Below are 25,292 nucleotides of genomic sequence, written 5' to 3'. Positions count from 1 at the left end.
TACAAAAAATGTAGCCGGGTGGTGGGGGGGCACCTGTTGTCCCAGCTACTTGGGAGGCCGAGGCATGAGAATGGTGCGAACCCTGGAGGCAGAGCTTGCAGTGAGCCGAGATTGCACGACTGCACTCCAGCCTGGGTGGCAGAGCGAGACTCTGTCTCAAAATAAAAAAAAGAAAGAAAGCCATTGGTTTGGTCCAGAAAGGCAGGACAACTCAGGCGGGGAGGTTTCAAGGCTATAGGTAAATTTAAACATTTCCTGGTTGACAATTGGTTGAGTTTGTCTAAAAACCTGGGATCAATAGAAAGGAATGTTTGGAGACCAAAGTTTTCTCATGCAGATAAAGCTTTTAGCTAGTGGGCTTCAGGGAGAACAGGCTGTAAAATGTTTCTCATCAAAAGTCTGTGTTGATTTTAATGCTGGAGAGGTATAGTGAGGCATGTCCGACCCCCACTTCCCTTTATGGCCTGAACCAGTCTTTCAGGTTAAATTTTAAGAGCCCTGGCTGAAGAGGAGGTCCATTTAGATGGTTGGGAGGTCTTAGAATTTTATTTTTGGCTTACATTCGAAATTACCACACAAGAGAAATTAGACAGGTAGAATCAACTATTTTATTAAAAGGGTTATTGAAACAATGTGAACTTATTATTTTCATATGTTACGGTTAATACAGTAAACTTCATTTAGCTGAGAGGAGATGGATTGTCTCTTATTGCTGTCACAAACTATGACCCACATAGGAGCTTAAAACAATACAACATTATTATCTTACAGTTCTGGAGGCCAAAAGTCCTACAATCAAGGTGTCAGTAGGGATACATTCCTTCTGGAGGGTCACAGGGAGACTCCATTTCCTTCCAGCTTCTAGAGGCTGCCTGTATTTCTTGGCTCATGGACTCTCCCTCCATTTTTAAAGCCAGCTGTGTGACACCTTCAAATCCCTCCGTGACTCATACCCTTCTGTTTCTCTGTTTCACTTTCAATTGTAAGAACACTTGTCATTACATTGGGCCCGCCTGATAATCCAGGATAATCTCCCCATCTCAAAATTGTTAATAACATCAACAAGTCCCTTTTGCTGGTAAGGAAACATATACAGCGTTTTCAGGAATTAGAACTGAATATCTTTGAGGAATCATTATTTTTCCTATCACAGGAAGGATGGCGCCGTTACTTTAAGAAAGAAGTGCTAAGATTCTATTGTCATAGGGGGTACTGTCTCTTACCACATTTGATACTGAAAAAGCAATCACATGAATACCTGTATACATTGAAGGCCCAGCACAGTATCTTGCTCTGAGTAAGTATTCAATGTTTGTTGAGTAAGTATATGTACACCATATATCTAAGAAAAAAAGTTTTAAGGATAAAGAATAGTTGAATAAGTAATTAAAAACCATTTTCTAATTAATATGACAAAGGCATTGATAATACCTGAAGCCAACTGTTTAAGTTAAAAGGATAATTTTAAGAAGCCATGTGAATGATCAGCAACATAAAACTTAACCTATCTTCTCTGTATTTCAATATTGCTCCCCACTTCCTTCTGAATCCGTCTCAATTTCCCCTACTGTTTTATTTATTTATTTATTTTGAGACAGAGTTTCACTCTGTCCCTCAGGTCGAAGTGTGGTGGCACAACCTCAGCTCACTGTAACCTTCATCTCCCAGGTTCAAGTGATTCTCCTGCCTCAGCCTCCCAAGTAGCTGGGATTACAGGCATGTGCCACCATACCTAGCTAATTTTTTTTTTTTTTTTTTTGTATTTTTAGTAGAGACGGGGTTTCACCATGTTGGCGAGACTGGTCTCGAGCTCCTGATCTCAAGTGATCTGCCCACCTTGGCCTCCCAAAGTGCTGAGATTACAGGCGTGAGCCACCGTGCCCATCCTCCCCCATTGTTTTATACCTAAATTGGCCAAACTATTGTTTATAAATATTGAAAAATATTTGTTACACTTATTCAAGAAATAAGTACATTTCCTTTAAAATTAGGTGAGATGCAACACTTCTGTATTCAATTGCAAGTTCTAGTCAGTGAATAAGGAAAGAAAAAGAGTATATGTATTTGAAAGAAACAAACCAAATTTTATTTATTTATGGATGACATACTGTATATATGGAAAATTCCAGGGAGGCTACAAAAAAGGATAGTAGAAGTAGTAAGCTTAGCAAGGTCTCAGGATGCAAGGTCAATATAAAATATCAATTGCATTTACATCTTAATAACAAAAGATTGGAAATTAAAATAAAAATATCATTATTTAAATACAATAGCATCAAAAAATGTGAAAGAAGTAGGGATAATTTTAACAAAATATGTGAAAGAATTGCACACTGAAAACTACAAAAGATTACTTTTGTAGTAATCTTTTGTAAAATTAAAGCAGATCTAAATAAATAGAGAGATACACCATGTTTATGGATTGGAGGACTCAGCATTGTTAAAGATATCAATTATTTCCAGACTGATCTATTAAGCCAATGCTATCTGAATAAAAATCAAAGCAGACTTTTTACTTCTTTTGGTGCAGATTAAAAAGTTCTTTAGAAATACGAAGAAGCTAGAATGGCCAAATAATTTTAACATACGTGAATAAAGTTAGAAGACTTACACTACCTGATTTCAAGATTTACTATAAAACTACAAAAATCAAGAGAGTGCAATATTGAAATTAGGTTAGACAAAAATTCATGAACAGAATAGAGGGTCCAGAAACCAGCCCATACACATAATCAGTTAATTTTATACAAAGGTAGTGATGTAAAAGGGAAAAGACAAGTCTCTTCACAAATGGCTTATATTCATGTGCAAAAACAAAACCTCAACCCTTAACTTGCACCATACACAAAAATTAACTTGGAAAAAAGGGATCATAAACCTAAATGTATGAGTTAATCTTTAAAGTTTCTAGAAAAAAACATAGGGAAAACAAATCTTTGTGACTTTGACTTAAGCAAAGATTTCTTGAAGCAAAAAATATAAACCATAAAAGAAAAAAACAGATAAATTGAACCTCAACAAAATTAAAACTTTTTCTCTTTAAAAGACAGTTAAGAATATTAACTATCTCATAGTTAAGAAAATTAACTCTCCCATAGGCTGGGATAAAATTTTTTTTTTTTTTTTTTTTTTTGAGACGGAGTCTGGCTCTGTTGCCCAGGCTGGAGTGCAGTGGCCGGATCTCAGCTCACTGCAAGCCCCGCCTCCCGGGTTCACGCCATTCTCCTGCCTCAGCCTCCCGAGTAGCTGGGACTACAGGCGCCCGCCACCTCGCCCGGCTAATTTTTTTTTTGTATTTTAGTAGAGACGGGGTTTCACCGTGTTAGCCAGGATGGTCTCGATCTCCTGAACTCGTGATCCGCCCGTCTCGGCCTCCCAAAGTGCTGGGATTACAGGCTTGAGCCACCGCGCCCGGCTGCTGGGATAAAATTTTGCAAATCATATGCTGCATCCAGAATAAGGACTCCTTACAACTTTGTTTTGAGACAAGGTCTCACTCTGACATCCAGGCTGGAATGCAGTGGCGGGATCACAGCTCACTGCAGCCTTAACTTCTAGCCTCAAACTATCCTTCCACTTCAGCATCCCACCCCCACCCCCAGTAGCTGAAATTACAGGTGTGCGCCACCATGACTGGTTAATTTTTTTGTATTTTTTTTGTAGGGACGTGGTTTTATCATGTTGCCCAAGCTGGTCTTGAACTCCTGGGCTCAAGCCATCTGCCTGCCTTGGCCTTCCAAAGTGCTGGGATTATAGGTGTAAGCCACCACACCCAGCCTATAACTTAGTAAGATTATTGATTTAAAATGGACAAAAGATTTGAACAGATACTTTACAAAAGAATATGTATAAATGGCAAATAAGTATGAAAATATGCTCAATATCATTAGGAAAATACAAATTAAAACCACTTATTAGAATGACTAATATGACAACACCAAGTGTTGGTAGTAAGGATTGGGAAATACGAACTCATATACTGTTGGTGGCAATGTAAAACAGTAGAACCACTTCAGAAGAGTGTGGAGGCCTCCTTCTAAGTTAAACACGTGCTTACACATAACCCAGAAATCCTACTCCTAAGGTATTTACCCCAGAAATATTAAGATATATGTCCACATGAAGGCTTGTGCACAAATGTTTATAGTAGCTGTATCCATAATACACCCAAACTGAAAACACCATGAATGTACATTAACAATGGTAAATAAACAAATTGTGAAATACTCATACAATGAAATCCTAGGCAGTAATAAAAAGGAATGAACTACTGATCACATAATATGGATGAATCTCAAAACATGCTGAGCAAAAGAAGCCAGACACAAAAAAGTACATATGGATGATTCCATTTACATGAAACTCTAGAAAAGATGAATCTAATCTTTACGGACAGAAGCAGATGAGTGGTTGGAGTGTGTATGGGGTGTGTACTCATCCACTCCAAGTGGATGAGTGTGTATGGGGGATTGGATGGGGAGGGGCACAAAAGGAACTATTTTGGGTGATGGAAATGTTCTATACCTTGATGTGGTGGTGGTGACATGGGTATATACATTTGTTAAGCCTTATAGAACTGTACACTTAGAATGCATTTTATTTTACATAAAATATACATATAATTTTATTGTACATTAAATTATACCTTAATAAAGTTAACTTAAATGAAAAAAAAAGAGTGACAGAACCATTTCATTTTTCCCTCTGAAAATATTCTTTCCTTTTAGACTTCCAAAGGCAACTCCACAAGTCAACTTGGTGGGTAAAATAGCTGTGTGACACTGGATAGGCAAATTCCTTTATCAGTAAAATTAGTGAATTAGAATAGATGACTTCATTTGTTCATTCAATAAACATTTACTAAAGCCTATTATGGGGCAAACACAATGCTAGATTCTAGAGATATATGGCTGAAAAAGAATCCAATTTTGTCCTCAAGGAGTCACAGTACAGTGGGAGTGAGGACAAGCTAACTTGATTATAATACATCTCATGTATATGTAGGGGTTGAGGATTCATAAGAGAAGCAGTCTTCCCTGATGATGTAACACCTGAGATGCGTTTTGATGTACAAGTAAGAGTTAGGTAAAGAGGGAAGAGAAGGCATTCTAAGCAGAGGAAGCCATAAGGGCAAAGGGCTAAAGGCAAAATATGTACCTTGTATTAGGTATTTCGAGTAGTTCAGTAGGTATGAAATATACAATTTATCCTTGTAAGGTCATGGTTGTGTCTTGATTAGAAGAAGTTAAAATATATACTACTCTAGTTTGAGCAGTGTGTAGACCAAATAATGATCTATAATAATAATCAAATAATAATATAATAATATAATAATAATCAAATAATAATGAGTTCTATACCAAATAATGATACCCCTATTATTGTGCATCACCTAAAAGGAAAATAACTGCCATCAATTACGATCCTTTTTGTTGCAAAGAAAATCCTTTGGGTCTTGTAAAAAAAACAGTTCAGAGGTAGACTGATGCAGCACGATCTGGGGATCAACAAGGCCAAATGTGTAGCTTTTCCTTCTCTCCATTCCTAGACTGCAGCAGCTACACACCCTACATTCTTTCTTTTTCATATGTAGCTTCCCTGAAAGATTAAACCAAAGCTTCCTAATTAAGTTTCACTAACTCCCATTGGTCTCAGATTTTGCGTTGGTCCTGAAGCAATCCCCTTGGCCAGAGGAACAATACATGGTGACTACTTGGCTAGGACCCAGAGGTCCTGGGGATGCAAGTCAGCCTCACCTGATGCACATGGGGAAGGGGTAGATCGCTAAAGAAAAATCAGAGCATTTGTGGAAGAAGGAAGACTAGATACAAAGGAGAAATTATGTTTTATAGAAAACAGATCCTAACAATTTCTGAGTAGGTCAAGGGATACAGACATATATGGACAAATTTCTGCTTGCATCTTCCACATTTAGGACAGACAAGTCAATGAAAACTGCCTTCAGAATAAAGTAACAAAATCAGAACACATATCCAAAAAGCTATCAGTTAATACTATAAGCATCACATGAGTGGATGAACAGTTTTATGAGAACAAGAAGGGCATAATTAATTTAATTTACAGGTTCCATGGTATCTTCACAACAGAGAAAAATTTTTGAGGGAGGCCTTGAGAAATGGAGAAGATTTTGGCAGAAACAAAATGAAGAGCCATATCTGGTTGAGAATCAGCATGGAACCCAGTGAGGCTGAAGTACAGGATAATGGGTCACTGTGGGAACATAAGAATGAAAAGGCCAAGCGATGAAAACTTTTTCCTGTTATGCTACAGAGCCTAGCCTTTATCCTTTAGGCAATGAGAAGTTGTTGAGTTTTTGAAGCATAGAAGTGGCACAATCAAATCTGCATTCAGAGAACTATAGGACTAGACTAGACTAGACACTTCTTAATGCAAGAAGGAAGGAGATAAATCTGGGGGGAGAGATAAAGCTAAATTCTGAAATAGAAGGCTGAGACAACTCAAGCTTAATGGTCTCTATTTTCCCTGCAAAATAGGAGGAGAGAGTACATACTGAGTGTGGGGTGTTGTGAAGTTAAGACAAGCTGGAAATTTCAATTAGCCAGAACACTGCATTACCAAAGCATTCTCAACAAAACCATTATTCAATAAACTCTTCCATACTATAAAGTCATAACGTATCACATTAGCGGGTGAACTGACATCCTGAAGAACCGCCTATTAGGCTACACCAATGCCAGTGTATCACTATTCACTCCAATCTTTGTAATCACTGGCAGAGCAGTTGTGAAGGGGGTGTCAGGGGTTGGGAGGAGATGGCACAGGAGGATGCAAGAGAAAGGAAGTCAAATGAGGGAGCCTAAGGAGGCGTGGTTAAAGATGGAGTGGACAGGTCTGGCGTGGTCACTCACGCCTGTAATCCCAGCACTTTGGGAGGCTGAGGCGGGAGGATCACTTGAGGTCAGGAGTTCGAGACCTGGCTGGCTGACATGGTGAAAACCCGTCTCTACTAAAAATACAAAAAATCAGCCAGGTGTTATGGCGCATGCCTGTAGTCCCAGCTACTTGTGAGGCTGAGGCAGGAGAGTCACTTGAACCCAGGAGGTGGAGGTTTCAGTGAGCCGAGATCGTATCACTGCACTCCAGCCTGGGTGACAGAGCCAGACTGCGTCAAAAAAAAAAAAAAAAAAAAAAAAAAAAAAGCGTGGGTAAGGCAGCCCGATGACCCTCAGTGCAGTGTTTTAACAAGCAGCCAAGAGCAGTGCTTGGCAGAGAGGGGTCTGGGGAAGCAGCAAAGTGGGTGGTTGTCAACCAAGTCTGGCTTTCGGATTCAGATTTAGATCTACTGCCTAGAGCCACCTGTTTCAAATGAAAGGATCTGCTATGGCATGGTCCATTCATTTTTACAGACAGAGTCTTAAATTATCAGGTTAAATGATAGAAATGCTAATGAAATTGTGCAGTCTTCATCTATCATCTTCTACTACTTGTCCTTAAAACGTCATATACAAACTAAGTACCAACAATATCCTTCATTTGCTTGGTGCTTTGCAGTTTTAAAAATTACTTTCAAATATAGTATTTTCTTATTTGGTCCTACAGGTCCTTACCTACCTGTAAGGTAAATGGAGCAGATACAATAATTTCCTACCATTTGTTACCAGTCCCTCAACCCCAATTACAGGTAAGAGAGCTTAAATTATCTAGGAATTTACAGGAGGACCAAAATTCCCCCATCTGAGGACCAGAATTCTCCAGTCTAGTGTACTACACTATTACATTGCCTCTTTAAAAAAAGCTAAAGCATATTCTCCTAAAGAAAAAAGTCAAAGATGGGCATATCTGTATGCAGGTGAACCAGATCATTTAAAACTCACTCTCTTCCTAATATTTAGCCATTTTCTGAGTAGATAATAGTCATGGGTGTGTGCTTTTCCTGTCAATTAATGTACATTCGGAAACAAAGAATGGCAAACCATAGGATTATAACTGCATCACCTTCAAAAGCAATAAAATGGGGTTTATTAAGAATCAATCGTGGAATAAATTATTATTCAGCTCTTAGGAAATCAACAAGCATTTTTCCTAATATATACTGCCAAAATAAAAGATTCATAAAATACATTTGGGTAAAAATAAAATTCTAGGCAATCAATAAGAGTATCAATCTACTGATTTAGTTTTAGTGAAGTGATCAGCATCTTAAATTTGAAACTAAAATCAAAGGACAATAGCTTTCGGACTTTTTCCCCCACATACTTTTTCCTCCATATTACAGAAATGGTAGGTCTTTAGGAAGTAATATAAAATAAGACCCTTCACTTATAATAAAGCCCAAAATAAGGCTGATGCCTTGCATAATGTCTGCAGTTTAGAATGAATGCCTACTACCTACTTTTAATCTCTCTCAGGGGCTCTGCCCCAGAAGTATACCTTGTGAAACCAAGCTTCAGCAAAAGTGAATGTGGTTTTGACTCCTCATTCTCTTGGGTGTCTTCCTTGCATAGTTACAAAGTAACAGAAGCTGGCAACAGGTCTTGGCAATGTCAAGTCTTCTAAGCAAGAGAAGGAAGGTTGAGAAGTGAAAAGGGATCAACTATAATTTTCTGACTTTCAGAGAGTCAAGCATAAAATATTGCTAGACGGAGACAACTGTATTCGACCTTCCCCAGTAGAGATGTTTAAAGAGAGAAATAAAATGGAGAGAAATGTAGAAAATCCCTGGGGTGTAAAAAGTTGCTTAAAACATCATTTAAGCAACTTTTGAATTCCTACTTAAAAACATTATCTTTTTCAAGTGTTCTCACACCCTACTCCACCCCTGGCTCTGAGTGAAGAGCAATTTATGAGACAAAACAATACATTATCTAGAGATAAATTTATAAACTGACATAAAAGAATTATCCAAGAAGCTACATTACCTCTTGAAGTTTATTACAGTATATTTAGTTCTTATTGCATATATTATTACATGCCATTTACAAGTCAGGATTATATATATATTATAATATTATATATATAATGCTCAATTTAGCAGAAGTTGTGTTTATTGCTTCTCTCTTGAAAATCAGCAGCATGCGATGCAATATTTGGTGCAGAGTTATTGTTTCAAAAAGTGAGAAACTACTTAGGTTTAACTGAAGAGGGAACATGATCTTTATTGGCTTATATGCAAAGTTTCATTTTGGTTTTATGCAGAGTTTGCATAGTTCATGATTTGTTTCTAATGAAAAACTAGATGTGTTGTCAGTGACTGTGAAGAAGATCAGGTGACAGTAGCAAACAGAAAAATTTGAAGAAGAGGCATTACTTTTAAAGTAGAAAGGTCAGCAAGAACTGCCTGAAACAAAAAATAAAAAGAATTATTAATGGCAAAGCGAAGTCTATGAGATAAGGTAAACATAATTACTATGTAATTTTGACACTAAGCTCGTCTTTGGATTTGTCCTAAATCTTAGTACTAAAGCTACAACTTTCCTTCTCTTTTCAGAATATCTTAATGGTAGTACATGTGCAAAATGCTAAAACGTGCTGCAGAAAATAACCTGGATGTTAGCCTCAGTGTTCTTCAAATATACAAGGTAGCAAGAGTTTATAACAGGTCTAACATTTCAACTTGCTTCTATAAATAAGCGTACATTATGATTCCTAGTCCTGTTATTCTAGTGTAAGGACTGACTGACTGCAGGAAGTCATTTTGAGATGGAACTAATGTTTATTCAGTTGCAAGATGCATAAACATCCTCTTCCCTTTAAACAAAAATGCAGGCAGCTATTTTAAGGAAAAATTTATATTTCTGTGAAAGATAACAAATAGAATAATACAGTAAGCACTATTTAATTGAACCATATTTCAGGTATAAATTATATCACTGACAAGAAATCAGCTTTAAATAATTAACTCACAATTTTAAATAACCAAAAAAGCCCATGTATCTTCACTATATCACCCAAATACATGCTCTTTAACTCTCTCAAGTAGTTTTCCTTCTGTGAAAATAATGCATCGACATGAACAATAAAAAAATGCAACATAAACCCCAATTGTTTCTACTAAAATTACCAGGTATCTGGTTTCCCATATGGTTATAATGGTTTCCTATAATAATCTTGTTTATTACTCCTTCATAAGAAGACTTTTCTCAAGTAATTAAAGAAATTTGAATCCTTAAGTATTATTAGCTCATAACTTAACAGGTTTTACCCAACTTAAAAAATCTGGCTGCAAGTAATGCGTGTCCTATGCATCAGACACTAAAATGACAGCCTGGCAATCCCTCAGAAACTATTTCCATCCCATCTGAGTGAAACTTATCCTTACTTCAGCTGCAGCCAGTGATGTCACCTCCATCAGGTTCACTGCTCGGAAAGCAAACACGGCAGCTGCCAGCACTGGAAAAGAATGCACACTATTTCAACTGTTCGCCTACTCATCAGCCCAGCACGGTTACTGCTATGCTATACCCAAAACCCACTGCATGGAAATTCAGAACTAGTGCTTTACACAATCGACCACATCCCCGCATTCTGAGTTAAGGTCTTATGATGAACAGAAATTGTCTGCTCTAAAGAACAGTGACTGATGGCCAGACAAACTGAACACCACAGTTTTGAGAAAAAGAAAAATTCAGTGTTCTTTAAAAAGGCCATTTTAAAAGTTATTTCTTTCAAATCTACAACTTAAACCGTTTTAAAATGGCATGAAGATCTAATGAGTTTTTTTGTTTGTTTTTTTTTTTTTTTAATAGAGATAAGGTCTTACTATGTTGCCTAGGCTGGTCTTGAATTCCTGGGCTCAAGTGATCATCCTGCCTCACCCTCCCAAAGTGCTGGGATTACAGGGGTGAGCCACTATGCCTGGCCTAATGACTGTCTTACAGATTAAGGTTTATTTTGGTGCAGGTATTTCTTCCTAATGTAGTAGAGAGGCTTCTGAAACGTTATATGGAGGCTGAATTTTTAAATAGATTATGTTTCATATGTACCAAGGAAGTGTCCTGATAGAAATGTGGCTTTAAAGCCTTTTCTTAAAAAATATTTTTATAATTTTTCGTTAAATTTTTATACACAACACTGAATTTCTTAAGAGTTTCACAAATGGATATATCTGTATGGAGGGCTGCTGTGGGATTGATATTGACATTTAATTTAATGTTGGCTACAGGAAAAAAGAAGTGAAACTTCAAAAAAATCCAAACATTACAAGACAACTTAAAGATCAATAATATACATTAAGTAGAAAACAACACTGGAGGCCAGGCATGGTGGTGCACACCTGTAGTACCAGCTAACTGGGAAGCTGAGGCAGGAGAAGTGTCTTGAGCTCAGGAGTTTGACAGCCTGGGCAACATGGCAAAAACCTGTCTCTTAAAAAAAAATTAAAAATAACATTTGGATTATTGTTTCCATTAAACATATGCACATGGAAAAAGAGCAACGCTAACATGCAAAACTTATATAACCTACCATAAAACTCCATGTGAGGGAGTGAGTCATAAACAATAGAAGGACCCATTTAAAAGGCAGGTGACCCTGACAAGGAGATGGTACTGCTTGGAGTTAACTCTTGACTTACCTCCTTTTCTCTCCATCACCAGTGATGGTAGTGGATTCTCTACCCAACAAGTCATTGAAGTTTAGGAAATTAATGGTAAGAAATATTCAAAATACTGGGCACAGTGACTCATGCCTGCAATCCCAGTGCTTTGGGAGGCTGAGACAGGAGGATTGTGTGAGCCTAGGAGTTGAAGACCAGACTGGAAAACAAAGCAAGACCCTGGTCTCTACAAAAAATTTAAAAAATAAGCCAGGCATGGTGGTGCATGCCTATAGTCCCAGCTACTTGGGAGACTGAGGCAGAGGAATGCTTGACCCAGGAGTTCTAGGCTGTAGTGAGCTATGCTTGTGCCACTGCGCTCTAGCCTGGGTAACAGAGTGAGACCTTGTCTCAAAAAAACAAAAAACAGAAAACAAAAAAAATGAAAAAGAAATATTCAAAATTATTTGGAAGACTGGTTCCTAGGTATAGTGCATACCTAATGCAAACACATATATTTTTTAAAATACATTTTTACAAAGAGAATAAGTAATTCTCATACCAATTCTGTGAGTTAAATACTATTAATAGCCCATTTTACTAATACAGAGAGTGAAGCATAGTGAGTGGGGTGACACGTAGAAAACAGTAAAGCCAATACTCAACCTTGGCTCTGGAGTTGTGCATCTAACCACTATGTGAAGACACTATTGAGGCTGAAAGTAAGCAGCAACCACTCATCTCTGACATGATAATCTGTGTGCTTTCCTAAGAATCATTGGCTCTGCTGTCTATCAGAATGACTTTCCAGAGATGGCATGAAGGATGCTGCTACAGTGGTCCTGGTCATTGTGCCTGAGGAACAGAAGTCAGCAGCAAGGCCTCTTAATTTCCCCAGATAAAGGCCAAGTGCAACCAGTGACTGGGAAGCACAGGCACTTTTCTAACGGACAAGAGATTTTGGACAGTCGAGCAAAAAAGCATTAGAACTCCTTAGAGAGAAAAATTCTGGAGAAAAAGATGGGAATGGTAAAATTTTAAAAAGTCAAGTCAGCTGCAGTTAGTGAATATGTAACAGGAGATACAAGAGATCTGCAACAAAGGATTTACTCCTTAACTGAAATGGAGAAAACATGAATACTTTAAAGTCACTGAGTTTCATGTTTACAAGAATATCAAAGAAAACTATTTCTGTAGACCAGCAATTTTTTACAGCTTCCTAATATCTGGAATAATATTTTGTATAGTGCAGGCATTTTAGCCGTTAAAGAATATGATTACTACTTCCTTTTTTGTATATAATTGAACATAGTTGCTGAAAGCTTGACAGGCTGGCCAAATTTTCTGCTCCAGCAGGAAAGAGTTTTACATAGTGGAAAACTGTTTCTCCAAAGGTAGATAAGAAGGGGAAAAAGAGCAGTTCACTAATTGACCTCAGCATCCAAAATGCTTATGTGCTCATAACCTTTATTTATCTTGGTGTCACATCACAGAAGTTCCTTTCCATCTGCTTCATGTTTGGTTTGCCCAGCCCTTCCACAGGACAGGCTTGTTTGCCAAGGGAGGAAAGGTCTACACTTTGGGATATTTTCAACTGAAATTATGCTTCATATGAAATATAGAGGCTCTAGTATTTTCTTTTGGTCTTATTACTTTAATTCTAAGCAATTCTATCAAGAACATTAAGATAACTTTGCTTTAAACTGTTCTTCAAAAGGCTCTAATTAATTCACAATTAAAGCCAGTGACATTTATGAAGACATTTCTCAAGACTGCATAGTAACCCACTTGATCAGAAAAATGTGGTTCCAAAATACTCATACCAAAGGTATATGAAATAATCAAAACTAATTTGTATACATTTACATGAAATTGTTTACCCTGTGGTTCTTTATCTGAATTCCATGGTAGGGGAGCTTCCTTCAGTCTAGTTCCATTTCTAGATGTTCCAGAATTCTTCCCTGTAGATTTTTTTAAAGCACTCAGGGAAAATGGGTGGAAGCAATAATGCAGACTACATTTCTACCTATTCTTCAGTAACCTTTTCATTAATTGTTGAGCTCACAGAAGAGTACCTGGCTTAGAGCAAATACAGTATTCAACATACATTTATTTCTCTGTTCCTTCAGTTTGCTAAGGGGTGACAAGGCACAGAATGAGAGAATTTAAATAGAAAGAGGGCTTGAAGGTTTTCTAATTCAACATTTCTTTCAAGGTATGAAACCTCTTGACCCTTCACATCACAGTTAAAGAACCCATTCTACTTTTTGAAAGTCCTAATTATTAAAAAGTATTTTCTTATACTGAGCCCTCCTTTTAAACATGTTTTAATGTCTCTTTAAAAATGATACTGAGTGCTATACACAGTACTCTTCAAATTTTCTGGTACACTCAGAGGACAGACATTTGGTTAAAAGTCTACAATTCTCTCACTTGAGAAATGACAGGAGAAAACAAGGCTACTTAGCTTGGAAAATAGAAGACTTTGGGGACAGGCAAAAATGTGAGAGTAGAGAGAACATGATAATTACCTTGGTTTAACAGGAGTACATTTTAACAAGCCATATTATCCAGAAATGAAATGGGCCACCAGGTAAGGCAGGGATTGCCCAATACTGAAGTGTCCCAACAGAGGATAAGAACAGCTCGTAAACAATGTTTAGAAAAAGTTATACTCAACAATCTTGAGGATTCCTTCTCTTGCTAGATTATATATGCTACTGCCATTCAGCCAAAAGAAATGAGGGCAGACCATTATTTCCTAACTCATATTTGTACAGGTTTTTTTAAAAATTGAGAGAGAAGAAAACTAGAAGTTGCTAAAAATATTAATCCAGGAAGTAGAGGTTGCAGTGAGCCAACATTATGCCACTGTACCCCAGCTTGGGCGACAGAGTGAGAGTGTCTCAAAAAAAAACAACCAAACAAACAAAAAAAACCCAAATATGTTAATATGGTACCTAGAGAATCTTCCTATCATATTTTTCTTCAACTAAGCTTTATTTCCACAGCAGCCCAGAGAGGTGATTTTATAATGCTATCAATTTAAGGTATGGAAACATTCTGCCAACTTTTCTGATTCCTATCTATTGTGAAAACATTGTAATTATTATTTGAATATCCTGATAATCTCAATAATAAAATAATTGAGTCTATTGTGTACAAGGGAAGCAAAATAATAGAATTAATTAGAAATATATGCCCTCTTTGTAATCATATAATTGCCTTGGGCATACATCTGTTGTAAGAACTGCTTAATTATTAAATAAAAGATAAATTTGTGACTTCCTGAAAAAAAAGATGAAATAGTTTTTGGCCTGAGAGAATAAAAGGGGAAACTCAGCCACCAGGGAGGAAGTCAGAGACTGTTAGCAAAAAGGAAAAGGTTTTAACTTCTTTTATAAACAGACACAGAAGAGCTGAGGTTTCAGCCATGCAGGGAGGCTTAGCCTCAGTTTGGATCTTAGGTGTTGAGATGGGGCAAAGAACAGACTGCTAAGGTAGCAGGGGAGTCCAGAGGAGAAGGGAAGTATATCTACACTCTGCTGCACAGACCTCATAGGTGCTGGGAGATAGTGAGACCTAGCTGGACTAAAAGGGGAGACGGAAAGGGAAGGGAAAATGAACTTTCCTGGGAGCTGGGAAGAAAGACTAGAAGTAGGCTGGTATTGTGCAGTTACATAAAAATATCAAGACTGCAGTTTTTGTTGGTACTTATCTTCAAAGCCAGATATATCTATTAATTGTTCATGCATTAGAAATGACAAATAAATTCCAGTTACAGGTGGTGAATGTTAGGAAGAAAAGGGACCTTATTATAGAAACAGCACGTGTTTTACAAACAAGCATTTACTCTTACCAGCAAGAATTTCCAGAGAGTTGTATCCTAGGATTCTATCCCATAAAAGCAAGAGCTGATCTGTAGCTAAGTATCCAGAGAAAGCTCGAACCATCCACTTAAATGATATACGAAGTCTATAAGCAAGGAAAAATAAAAATTAATTTACCACTGAAATTTTCTTATGAAAATGCAATATCAGAAGAACCCAACCAATTCTATTGTTAAGGTAACTCTTTCAAGAGTCTTAGAAATAACCTGGGCATTTAAAACTTAAGTACTTTCTTGAAAGCTGCAAAAGTGCAGTGATGAGAAACCGTAAGTCCTCAAATTAGTGGTCTCAAAGTATTAAGAGGAAGAATTACACATGCTGGGTCCTCCTTTATTCTAGAAGTCAGCCTTTATAAAACCCACTTCTATATTCTGTTTTTTAGAGTGTATACTACTTAGCTATCAATGAGCTGACCTTCTGATAGTCTTAATTCCAGGCAATCCAAAATAATTTGAATTTTTATTCAAAATACTTGAAAGATTGTTCAATGCCTTCATATTTTCTCAATTTAATAAATTATTTTCTACATTTCAGTCAAATGGCTATATAAGATGAATAAAATAAAATAACAAGTATAAGGACAAAAATAGTTTTAAAGCTATGAGACATTAGAAACAGATTTCTGATTTCAAACTCTTCATTTCAGTTAGGAGGTTATAGAACTCTGAAAGATCAGCCAGAAAATTCAATTAAATTCTATTTCACTAAAAAAATTCAAGATGTATGAGATCTCACTACTTACAAGTAGGTTATGTTACAATAACAATTTATCTCTGAAATCAGGAAATGAACTCTTTGGCCCTGGTGCCTCAAGAGATCAACTAGTTCCTCACATTTCTGTATTATCTATTAGCATCTAATATCATTTGACTGTCCCTGACAGGTGCTAGCCAAACTGCTTGCTGGAATTATCATATTATGTCAATAAACATCTGTGCTATTCTCTTAAAGGACAGAAAAGGACCCAGAGGTTGCCTTGGTTGGTGTCACTGTATTAATTATCTTAAGACTGAAAAAGATCCTCAAGTTTCAGAAATTCCTCAATACTGTCTAACTATTGTTCTAATATAACAAAGTACATATAGGCACTAGTATTGACTAATTAAGCTTTTTGGGTGGCCTTAGAATATCTCTTTATATATACAAAAGAAACTTTGGGCCACTGGAATTTTAATAACTTACAAAATACATTTGAATTTAAAGTCAAAATTATTAACTTCAGCTAGTTCATTTTACTCAAATTCTCATAGTGTCATATTTGAGGAATAGTGCCACACATCCCCACCCACCAATATAGAAATACCATAGCATAGCTTTTTAGAAATAAAGTTTATTGTGCTATAATTTATGTACAGTCGTCTCCCCATGGTTTCACTTTCTGTGGTTTCAGTTATCCATAGCCAACTGTGGTCACCAACAGTCCAAGAATATTAAATGAAAAATTCCAAAGATAATCCATAAATTTTAAATTGTGTGCTGTTCTGAGTAGCCTGGTGAAAGCTCACACGGTCCCACTCCAGACATGAATCATCACTTTGTCCAGTGTATCCATGCTGCACATGCTACCCACACGTTAGTCACTTAGAAGCTGCATTGGTTATCAGGTTGACTGTCCTGGTATCACAGCGCCTGTGTTCAAGTAACCCTTATTATTATTATTTTTTACTTAATAATGGCCCCAAAGAGTAAGAGTAGTGATGCTTGCATATTGTTATAATTGCTCTATTTTATTATTAGTTATTGTAAATCTCTTGCTGTGCCTAATTATAAACTGAACTTTATCATAGTTATGTATATATAGGGAAAAACATCATGGTGTATATATAGGGCTCAGTACTATCCACAGTTTCAGGCATCCACTGGGGGTCTTGAAATATATCTCCCACAGATAAGGGGAAACTACAGTATAGTAGAAATTACCCTTATTAGTGTACAGTTCAATATGTTTTGTATGAAGAACCAGATGAAAATTGTAGAACTGAAAAACCACACAAAAACATCTCACCAGATGGGATCTAATAGTAAAACGAAAATGATGGAGGAAAGAGACAGAGAATTTGACTATAGATCAGTAGAAAATGTTCAATCTACACCATACAGAAAAAGAATTAAGAAAAAGTGAAGTGCTGTGTGTGGTGATGGCTGTAATCCCAGTGCTTTGGGAGACTGAGGCAGGAGGAATACTTAAAGCCAGGAGTTTGAGACCAGCCTGAGCAACAAAGCAAGAACCTGTCTCTATGGAAAAAAAAAATAGACCTGCAAGGACTTGTGAGAAAATAATAAACTTAATTTTTCTTCATCTTCTTTTTTTCTTTTATATCAAAAGTTTCAACATTTGTGTCACTGGAATCCCAGAAGAAAAGAAGAATGAGTATGGTGCACAAAAAAATATTTAAAGGAATAATGGGTCAAAACTTCCAAATTTGTCAAAAAACATAAACTTATAAATTTAAGCTTAGCAAACTCCCAAAAGGATAAATCCAAAGAAATCTATGCCTAGATATAGAATAATCAAAGTGGTGACAACTGAAAACAAAAATCTTGATAGTAGCCAGAGAAAAATAAGGATTGATATCATTTCTTCCTGAAGTGCTTGGTAGATTTTGCCAGTGAAGCCATCTAGGCCTGAAATTTATTTGAAGGTAGAATGTGATTAATTAAAGAAGTATATTGGCTAGGTGCAGTGGCTCACGCCTATAATCCCAGCACTTTGGGAGGCCAAGGCAGGCAGATTGCCTGAGGTCAGGAGTCCAAGACCAGTCTGGCCAACCTGGTGAAACCCCATCTCTACTAGAAATACAAAAAAAAAAAATTAGCCACGCATGGTGGCATGCACCTATAATCCCAGCTACTTGGGAGGCTGAGGCAGGGGAATTGCTTGAACCAGGGAGGTGAGGTTGCAGTGAGCCGAGATCGCGTCACTGCACTCCAGCCTGGGCGACAGAGCAAGACTCCATCTCAAGAAAAAAAAAAAAGAAAAGAAGAAGTATATTGTAAACCTCATGGCATCCATCAAAAACATACTTTAAAAAGTATAAAAATCTAATAGTGGAGATAAAATGGAATAAAAAAATGTTCAATTCAAAAGTAGGCAGAGAATGAGAAAAAAGGAATAAAGAGAACATGGAACAACTAAAAAAATTTAGAAAGATAGTTGATTTCAATTCAATAATATCAATTATATTAAATATAAATGGTATAAACATACCAATTAAGAAACAGACTGCCACATAGGAAGACCCAACTATACTTTCAACAAGAAACCCACTTAAAAAAAGATATTGATAATATGTTAAGTAAAAGAACAGAAAAGAATATATCATGCAATTATAATTTTTAAAAAGCTGGAATGGTTATATTAATATCAGACATAGTAGATTTATTACTAGGAATAAAACAGGACATTATATAATAATAAAGTGATCAATTCTCCTAAAATCAAAGCATCAAAATACATGAAGAAAAAAACAAATACAGCACTAAAGGAAGACAGAGACAAAATCCACAATTATAATTAGAGCCTTTCACATTCCTCTTTCGATAATCAATAGAAAAAGTAGACAGAAAATTAGTAAGTGTATACAAGGTTTGAACATCATTATTAACAAACTTGATTTCCTTGACATTTATATGACATTCTGCCCAATACTTGCAGAATACAAAGTTTTTTCAGGTGCACATGGACCAAGACAGATCATGTTCTGGATCCAAAAACAAACTTCAACACATTTAAAAAAACTGAAATCATATGAAGCATGTTGTCTAACTGCAACAGAATTAAAACAGAAATAAACGAAGAAAGATATCTTTCCAAATATTTAGAAATTAAACAACATACTTTTACATAACCCATATTCAAAGAGGAAACCACAGGAGAAATTACAAAACATTTCTAATTAAATAAAAATGAAAATATAACATATCAAAATTTGTTGGGTGGAGGTAAAGAGGTAATTTGAAGGAAATCTGTAACATTAATGCTTATATTAGAAAAAAAGAAAGGTCCCCAAATCAATGATCTAACTTCCACCTTAAACAAGCAGAAAGACAAGAGCAAAATAAATCTAATGCAAGCAAAAAGAAGAAAATAATAAATATGAGTAGAAATAAATCGAAGCAGAAAAACAACAGAGAAAAAGAATCAATGGAACAAAAAACTGATTCTTTCAAAGACGAATAAAATTGATAAACCTGTAGCCAGAATAATCAAGAAAAAATGGGAGATTACAATTACTAATATCAGGAATGACAAAAATGATGTCACTACTAACCCTAGAAATATTAAAAAGGCTAAGCATAGAGAATAGTATGAATAACTTTGTTTATAAATATGATAACCTAGTAAAAGACATAAACTACTGAAGCTTATTCAAAAAGAAATAGATAACCCAAGTAGTCCTGTATCTATTAAAGAAATTAAATTCAAAGTTAAAAAGCTTCCAAAAGCTTCAGTTTTTAAAAAAATGATTTCTACCTTGACAATTAGAATTTTTACAATTTTCCTACATAGGAATTTTAATGTTTATCATGTCATTGAAATAAATTTATTTCTTTTAATAAGTAAAGTATATAAATAGGCTAGAAAAAATACCATTTTAGTTTCTAGTAATGAACTAAATGTCTTCATCCTGGTAAAGAAAACCCTACTTATACTCCAATGTTCATTTCACAATAGCATAAAGAAGTCAATTTACTACAAGTTTAAGAATGAAAGTCTTATGCTCATATAAAATACTTCTGAATCATGAATAGAATTTTATTTTTTAATGGCTACAAAGGAAAGGGTATCCGCTCAGTATTATCAATGGATGATATGAGGTATTATTTTATAAAGGCCATCTCTAAGATGGCTGAAATTCAATGGTACTTTATAAAAACGAGATTATATACCTATCTATCTCTATTTCCATCTTGATTGCTATCTCCATCTTTATAATCATTCAATCTTTAAACAACTCTGCAAGGTACTAATTCTCTTGATTTTTAAGATAAATAAACTGAATTATCTTAACATAAAGAAATTGAGGCTTTGATAAATTAAAAAACTTCACCAGGATTACAAAGCTTAACAGAAATGGAATTTGAATCTGGATTAAATTTCCACCCACTCAGCTATCTATTTGCTATGGATTCAAGAGTGGAGAAGACAAATACTATACTATTCTATTTCCCACTAACTTCTTTTGTGGCCTCAAGGAGTTAATACTTTTTTCAAATATACCCTCTTTAATAGGAGAAAATAGCTGCACAGATAAGACAGGAAGAAAACATTGATAAATCATTTGGAAATTTCTCTTGCTTTAGACACTGTTGTTTTAAAAGAGAGAGAGAGAAAACCAATAATCTTGAAGTCCAGAGATACTATACATATTCACTTATAACTCATACTGCGACCAATGAACAAAATTCAAATTTTAGGAAGGAGAAATCACAGTGTACAACCATTAATAGGTACCCGATTTGCTTTCCTTTAACAAAAGACAGCCAACTTGAACTTCTATAGTTTTCATAGGTAATTCTCTGATAACTGTGGCCTATACTGACTTAAGTTTGGTATGATCACATTTTTCAGGTATTATTTGTTTCCACAAATGTTTGCTTCAGTTTTGGCTGACACCTTTCATTATGAATAGAAATTGGTTTATTTTGGTGACTCTTGTACCAGACACAAAAATCCTAGTAAAGAAGACTTTGTTAGGATTTTGGTAATTCTTTCAAGAATTTTTGGCACAATGTCATTACAATTTACTACTTGATAATTATAGTTTTATTAGGAAAATTGTTAGCTTAATTTCTCTGAAAAATTACATCTTTGCAAGTGCTCTACAATGAAGAAAAAAGAGCTTTCTGTGAAACTATCTATTCTTCAATTAGGAGAGAAAAGTACTCACGGTTGAGCCCCAATTTCTCGTAGATGATAAAAGAGTTGGGGAAGGTAAGTTTGAAGAAGAGTTTCAAACAGCAGACAGAGTGACACAATACCCTGGATATAATAATGAATCATAAGAGAAATAGATATTTTAATATTTAAAAATTAACTATGCCAACAAATTATTCAAATGGAAAATGAGAAAGACTATCAACATAAATATTCTTTATACTGTTTAAGAGTCAAAAACAGGAAATGTATTAATGGCTCTCTAACATTGTGTTTAAACATAAACTTTATTTCTCTTTATTTATACTCACACATACAGATATGTTAAGGAGCCTCCCTTTTCACACAATATGCTCCCCACATAAACCAGTATGTAATATGTGGAGAGTCCAAGGAAAACATCACCTTACAGAAAACTTGCCACTTTGCAAGCCACGTATTATTACTTAACCTCAGCAAAATTAGTTTTTATCTGAATGCATTCCAGTTTCCAGTTATTTCCCTAGTGCTATATAGCCACCTTCATTCTCCCTCCATATGTCCCTTCCCCTCCAGCCTCACTCACTAGGGAAAACATCGCCTGCTTTTCTCACTCTTTCTTTGAAATCTACCCCCAGGAAAAGACTAGCAGCTAGCTGCTTGAAATTTGCATCAGGAAATTATTGAACAAGAATGTTTGATTACTTAGTATACACATATTTTTTTAAAACTAAAATCTATTGTTTTTAAAAGGGCATTATTTGTGAAGTACAAAACTTAATCAATTTAAGCAGATGGTTTTTCAAGTACATTTATTATTTGGCAACTCTGAATAAAGTCTTTCTTGCAGCTTAGCATTCCTCAGAGTTGATCTTTGTAAGGAATTTTTAAACCTCTTTTTGCATTTCTAAAGAAAAAAAGACTGTCATGGTTCCAAATAATTCAGTCTGGCTGCAAGCTGAAAAAGGAGGTGACTGCCTGTAAGTTTTCACTCCACTGAATCAAAAAAAAAAGGAGAGGGGCAGGACTGACTCAATCAATTCACTGAAAAAGGACACCCAGGGCCACCAGCACAGAGATAAAGAAGAAATACCCAGAGTTGCCCAGTGCCAGGCTTCAGTGCTCTGCACAGGGAGAACACCATGGGTATGTACTATGCAGCCAGTTTTTTTAAACTCTGAAGCATAAAATGGCATAGAATATGAGAGTAAAAATACGATACTTAGAATGAGTATTAGAAAAGAATTACTGATCTTAATTATTGGTCATATTTCTGATTATTCCAGATTAAATATTAAGGTAAGATAAGAACAAAATCAAGTTCTCTTAGAGATAAGAAACCCAAGATAACTGGTGTTGCTTCATTTGTTTATCTGTGACATCCTGGAATTCTGTGATTTGCCAACTTTCACTAGCAATGTATGAGAGCAAAACTGGAGATGGAGGAAGGTGAAATAGGAATACATAACCTTAGAATGGGGGGATAAAGAACAGCTATTTAATTTAATAGCAATAATACAGTTGCCTCTTTGGGGAAATTTAGTAGCCCTGACATATATTCCAATTGAATGTTTCACCTGGAGTAGCAGTCATGTTACCCACAGCAGGTCCAAAGGGGGAAAAAAAGTATAACTGAAATAAAATAAATACTGCTCTTAGTCAGGTTTATGGGAAAGGAAAAAAAAAGATATGATAAAGGAACAGCCAAAATAAAACAGATTAAAATGTTCAACTCCTATATATATGCTTTTCCTTGATTCTTATGGTTGTAGGCCAAAGGATTATTTTATTGAATACAAAGAAAATATGTACTTTTATAACTGATAATTAGCCAAATATGAAATTGGCAAACAAGTGACAATTCAACGTTTGATTTTCATTAACAAAGAAGAATGATGATAATAATTATAACAACAACAGCCATTTATTTACAGAACACCTGCTAGGAGCCAAGCACTAACTACCCTGAGTGCTTTGTAGACTTTTCTACAGCACTAGAGATAATATATTATTTATTTCATCTCGTAGATAAGAGATCAGAAAAGAAGGTAGGCATCTTTGTTAAGAATAATAATACAGACATTCTAATTCTTGTAATATGTAAAAAAAAAAATCATTTAAATGTAGTTGACAAGAGACTTTTTCCATTTAAATTATTACCAAAATAGTTAAATATCAATTTCATCTTGTCATTTTTGCAATAAAAACACACTGGTTGACATCACAAATTAAAATGTGTTGCATTAGAATCTGAGTAGATGACTTTTTCTTAACGGAAAGAAAGAACAGATTACAGTCCAACCTAACTTGATCCAGTTTTTCTTATGAACTTACAGAAGGATGAGAAGAGATGGAATGAAGTCTGAAGAAAAAACGCACATACATCTCACGGAATATCTGATACAGTTTGGAAGGTTCATGGTATAGAAAACAAAGTGGTGCAACTGAAAGAAAAAAATAATTTATAATACTGCAGAACTACTAAAATTTTAAGATAAATTTATAAAATATGACATTATAAATCACTATTTTATAGTAATCATATACACTCATAGACAAGTTTAAAATCATACTACTTTTTTTCATTTTGAGAGGGGAATATATGCACATATAAAGTTCAAACAGCCATTAAATATTATAAAGAAAGGAGTATATTACAAACTATTATAATCCCAATTTAACAGATGGCTAAGAATGACATTATGGAATTATACAGAAATATGAAAAATTCCACATAACTTATAAAAACTACATAAATCAAATCTCTCCTTTTTTAAATTGAAGTAATAAGAAAGTAACAACCAGGCAGCTTATGTTCACTTTCTCTCACAAAGGATTCAGGCCACATTTCAAAAGTTTTAATTTTGGAAGTCAGGTAAGTAAAATAGATGATTTGTGACTTTTAGAATCATGGTCTTCAATTAATTCAATTTGAAAATAAAGATTTTTGAGTAATAGCTGTACACTACTGGTCTTTATCGCTACATCCCCATATATATTCATCAACTGAAAACAATCTGTAGGCAGAAAGGATTTATTTCTCTAATGAATGTTGAATTGATTGCCCCCAGTCTGTAGCAATTAAGCACAGCTGGGTCAACACAACCAGACATCCCACAGCTGAATGTCAGAAAGTCCTAATCTTCTATTGGAGACCTACCTGAGCATGTGATTATTCTACACTGACAAAGGTGGTCATGCTTTCCATCTTTTCAAGCCTCAAGTATTTTAGGCAGCATAGAAACAAATTTATAATGCGGATAGGTACAACTGCATTACTTAAATATTAATTTTAATAAAAAATGCCTTACAGGGTAATTTCAAACAATATATATTGGACAAGTAAGAATTTCTGGGGCTCTGTACCCTGTTGGTAATGCTCTGAGGGCAGTAAGCACTAAGTAAGCAAGGAAATCAGTGGGCCAGTTGAGCTCTCTTCTTTTTGACAAAGTAAAAGGAAAAATAGTAAAATATTTTAAATTCTTTCAAACACAAAAGTTCAATTTTCTGGGATAAAGGGCAATGCACAGTATTACTGATAAATAAGTCATTAAAAATTAGCATTGCAAGTGAGAATTTTTATTTTTTCTGAAGGCAAAAGAGAAATCACTTTTGGGGGTAAATATCTAAATTCATACAAAAATAAATACTTGTATATATATAGAAAAATGTATATACAATATATATTATATATAAAAATTTTAAAAAGACAGGTATGTCTATTTCAAGACAAATTTTAAAACTTATTTTATTATTAAATAAATTGCTACTTATAAAAATAGCCCAAATTAGGATATTTCATGTATTTACAAATAGTAACTCATGCTCTCATTGCAATAACAACCTAAGAAACAACAGTGTGGTACAAATATATATGCTATTATTATAAATCTAAGATGAAGGTTTAGAACTTCTTTATTTTAAAAAAATGATGCAAATTTTTTCCTCCAATTTTTAAATATTGATATGTGAAAACCTATAACCTGAATCTGAAGATGTTATGGATTCAATAATTATTAATAAAAATTTC

At 35.1% G+C, this 25,292-nt stretch overlaps 1 protein-coding gene across 2 annotated transcripts in view; it reads right to left on the bottom strand.

Annotated features, from left to right (window-relative positions):
* Positions 1-9,111: 9,111 nt before the first annotated feature.
* TBC1D19 (TBC1 domain family member 19) overlaps positions 9,112-25,292 on the bottom strand; it is a 162,127-nt gene continuing 145,946 nt past the window's right edge. For both annotated transcript variants that reach the window (XM_025385502.1, XM_025385503.1), the window contains 5 exons: positions 23,597-23,706; positions 21,297-21,388; positions 15,375-15,490; positions 10,301-10,371; positions 9,112-9,319 (listed from right to left, as the gene is read on the bottom strand). In XM_025385502.1, coding sequence (XP_025241287.1) covers positions 9,245-9,319; positions 10,301-10,371; positions 15,375-15,490; positions 21,297-21,388; positions 23,597-23,706 — 464 coding nt within the window. In that variant the 3' untranslated portion in view covers positions 9,112-9,244. The remainder of the gene's footprint in view (positions 9,320-10,300; positions 10,372-15,374; positions 15,491-21,296; positions 21,389-23,596; positions 23,707-25,292) is intronic.

The sequence above is a fragment of the Theropithecus gelada genome, chromosome 5, assembly GCF_003255815.1.
Source record: "Theropithecus gelada isolate Dixy chromosome 5, Tgel_1.0, whole genome shotgun sequence".
Taxonomy (NCBI): Eukaryota; Metazoa; Chordata; class Mammalia; order Primates; family Cercopithecidae; genus Theropithecus; species Theropithecus gelada.
This window is presented reverse-complemented; position numbering and strand designations above follow the sequence as displayed.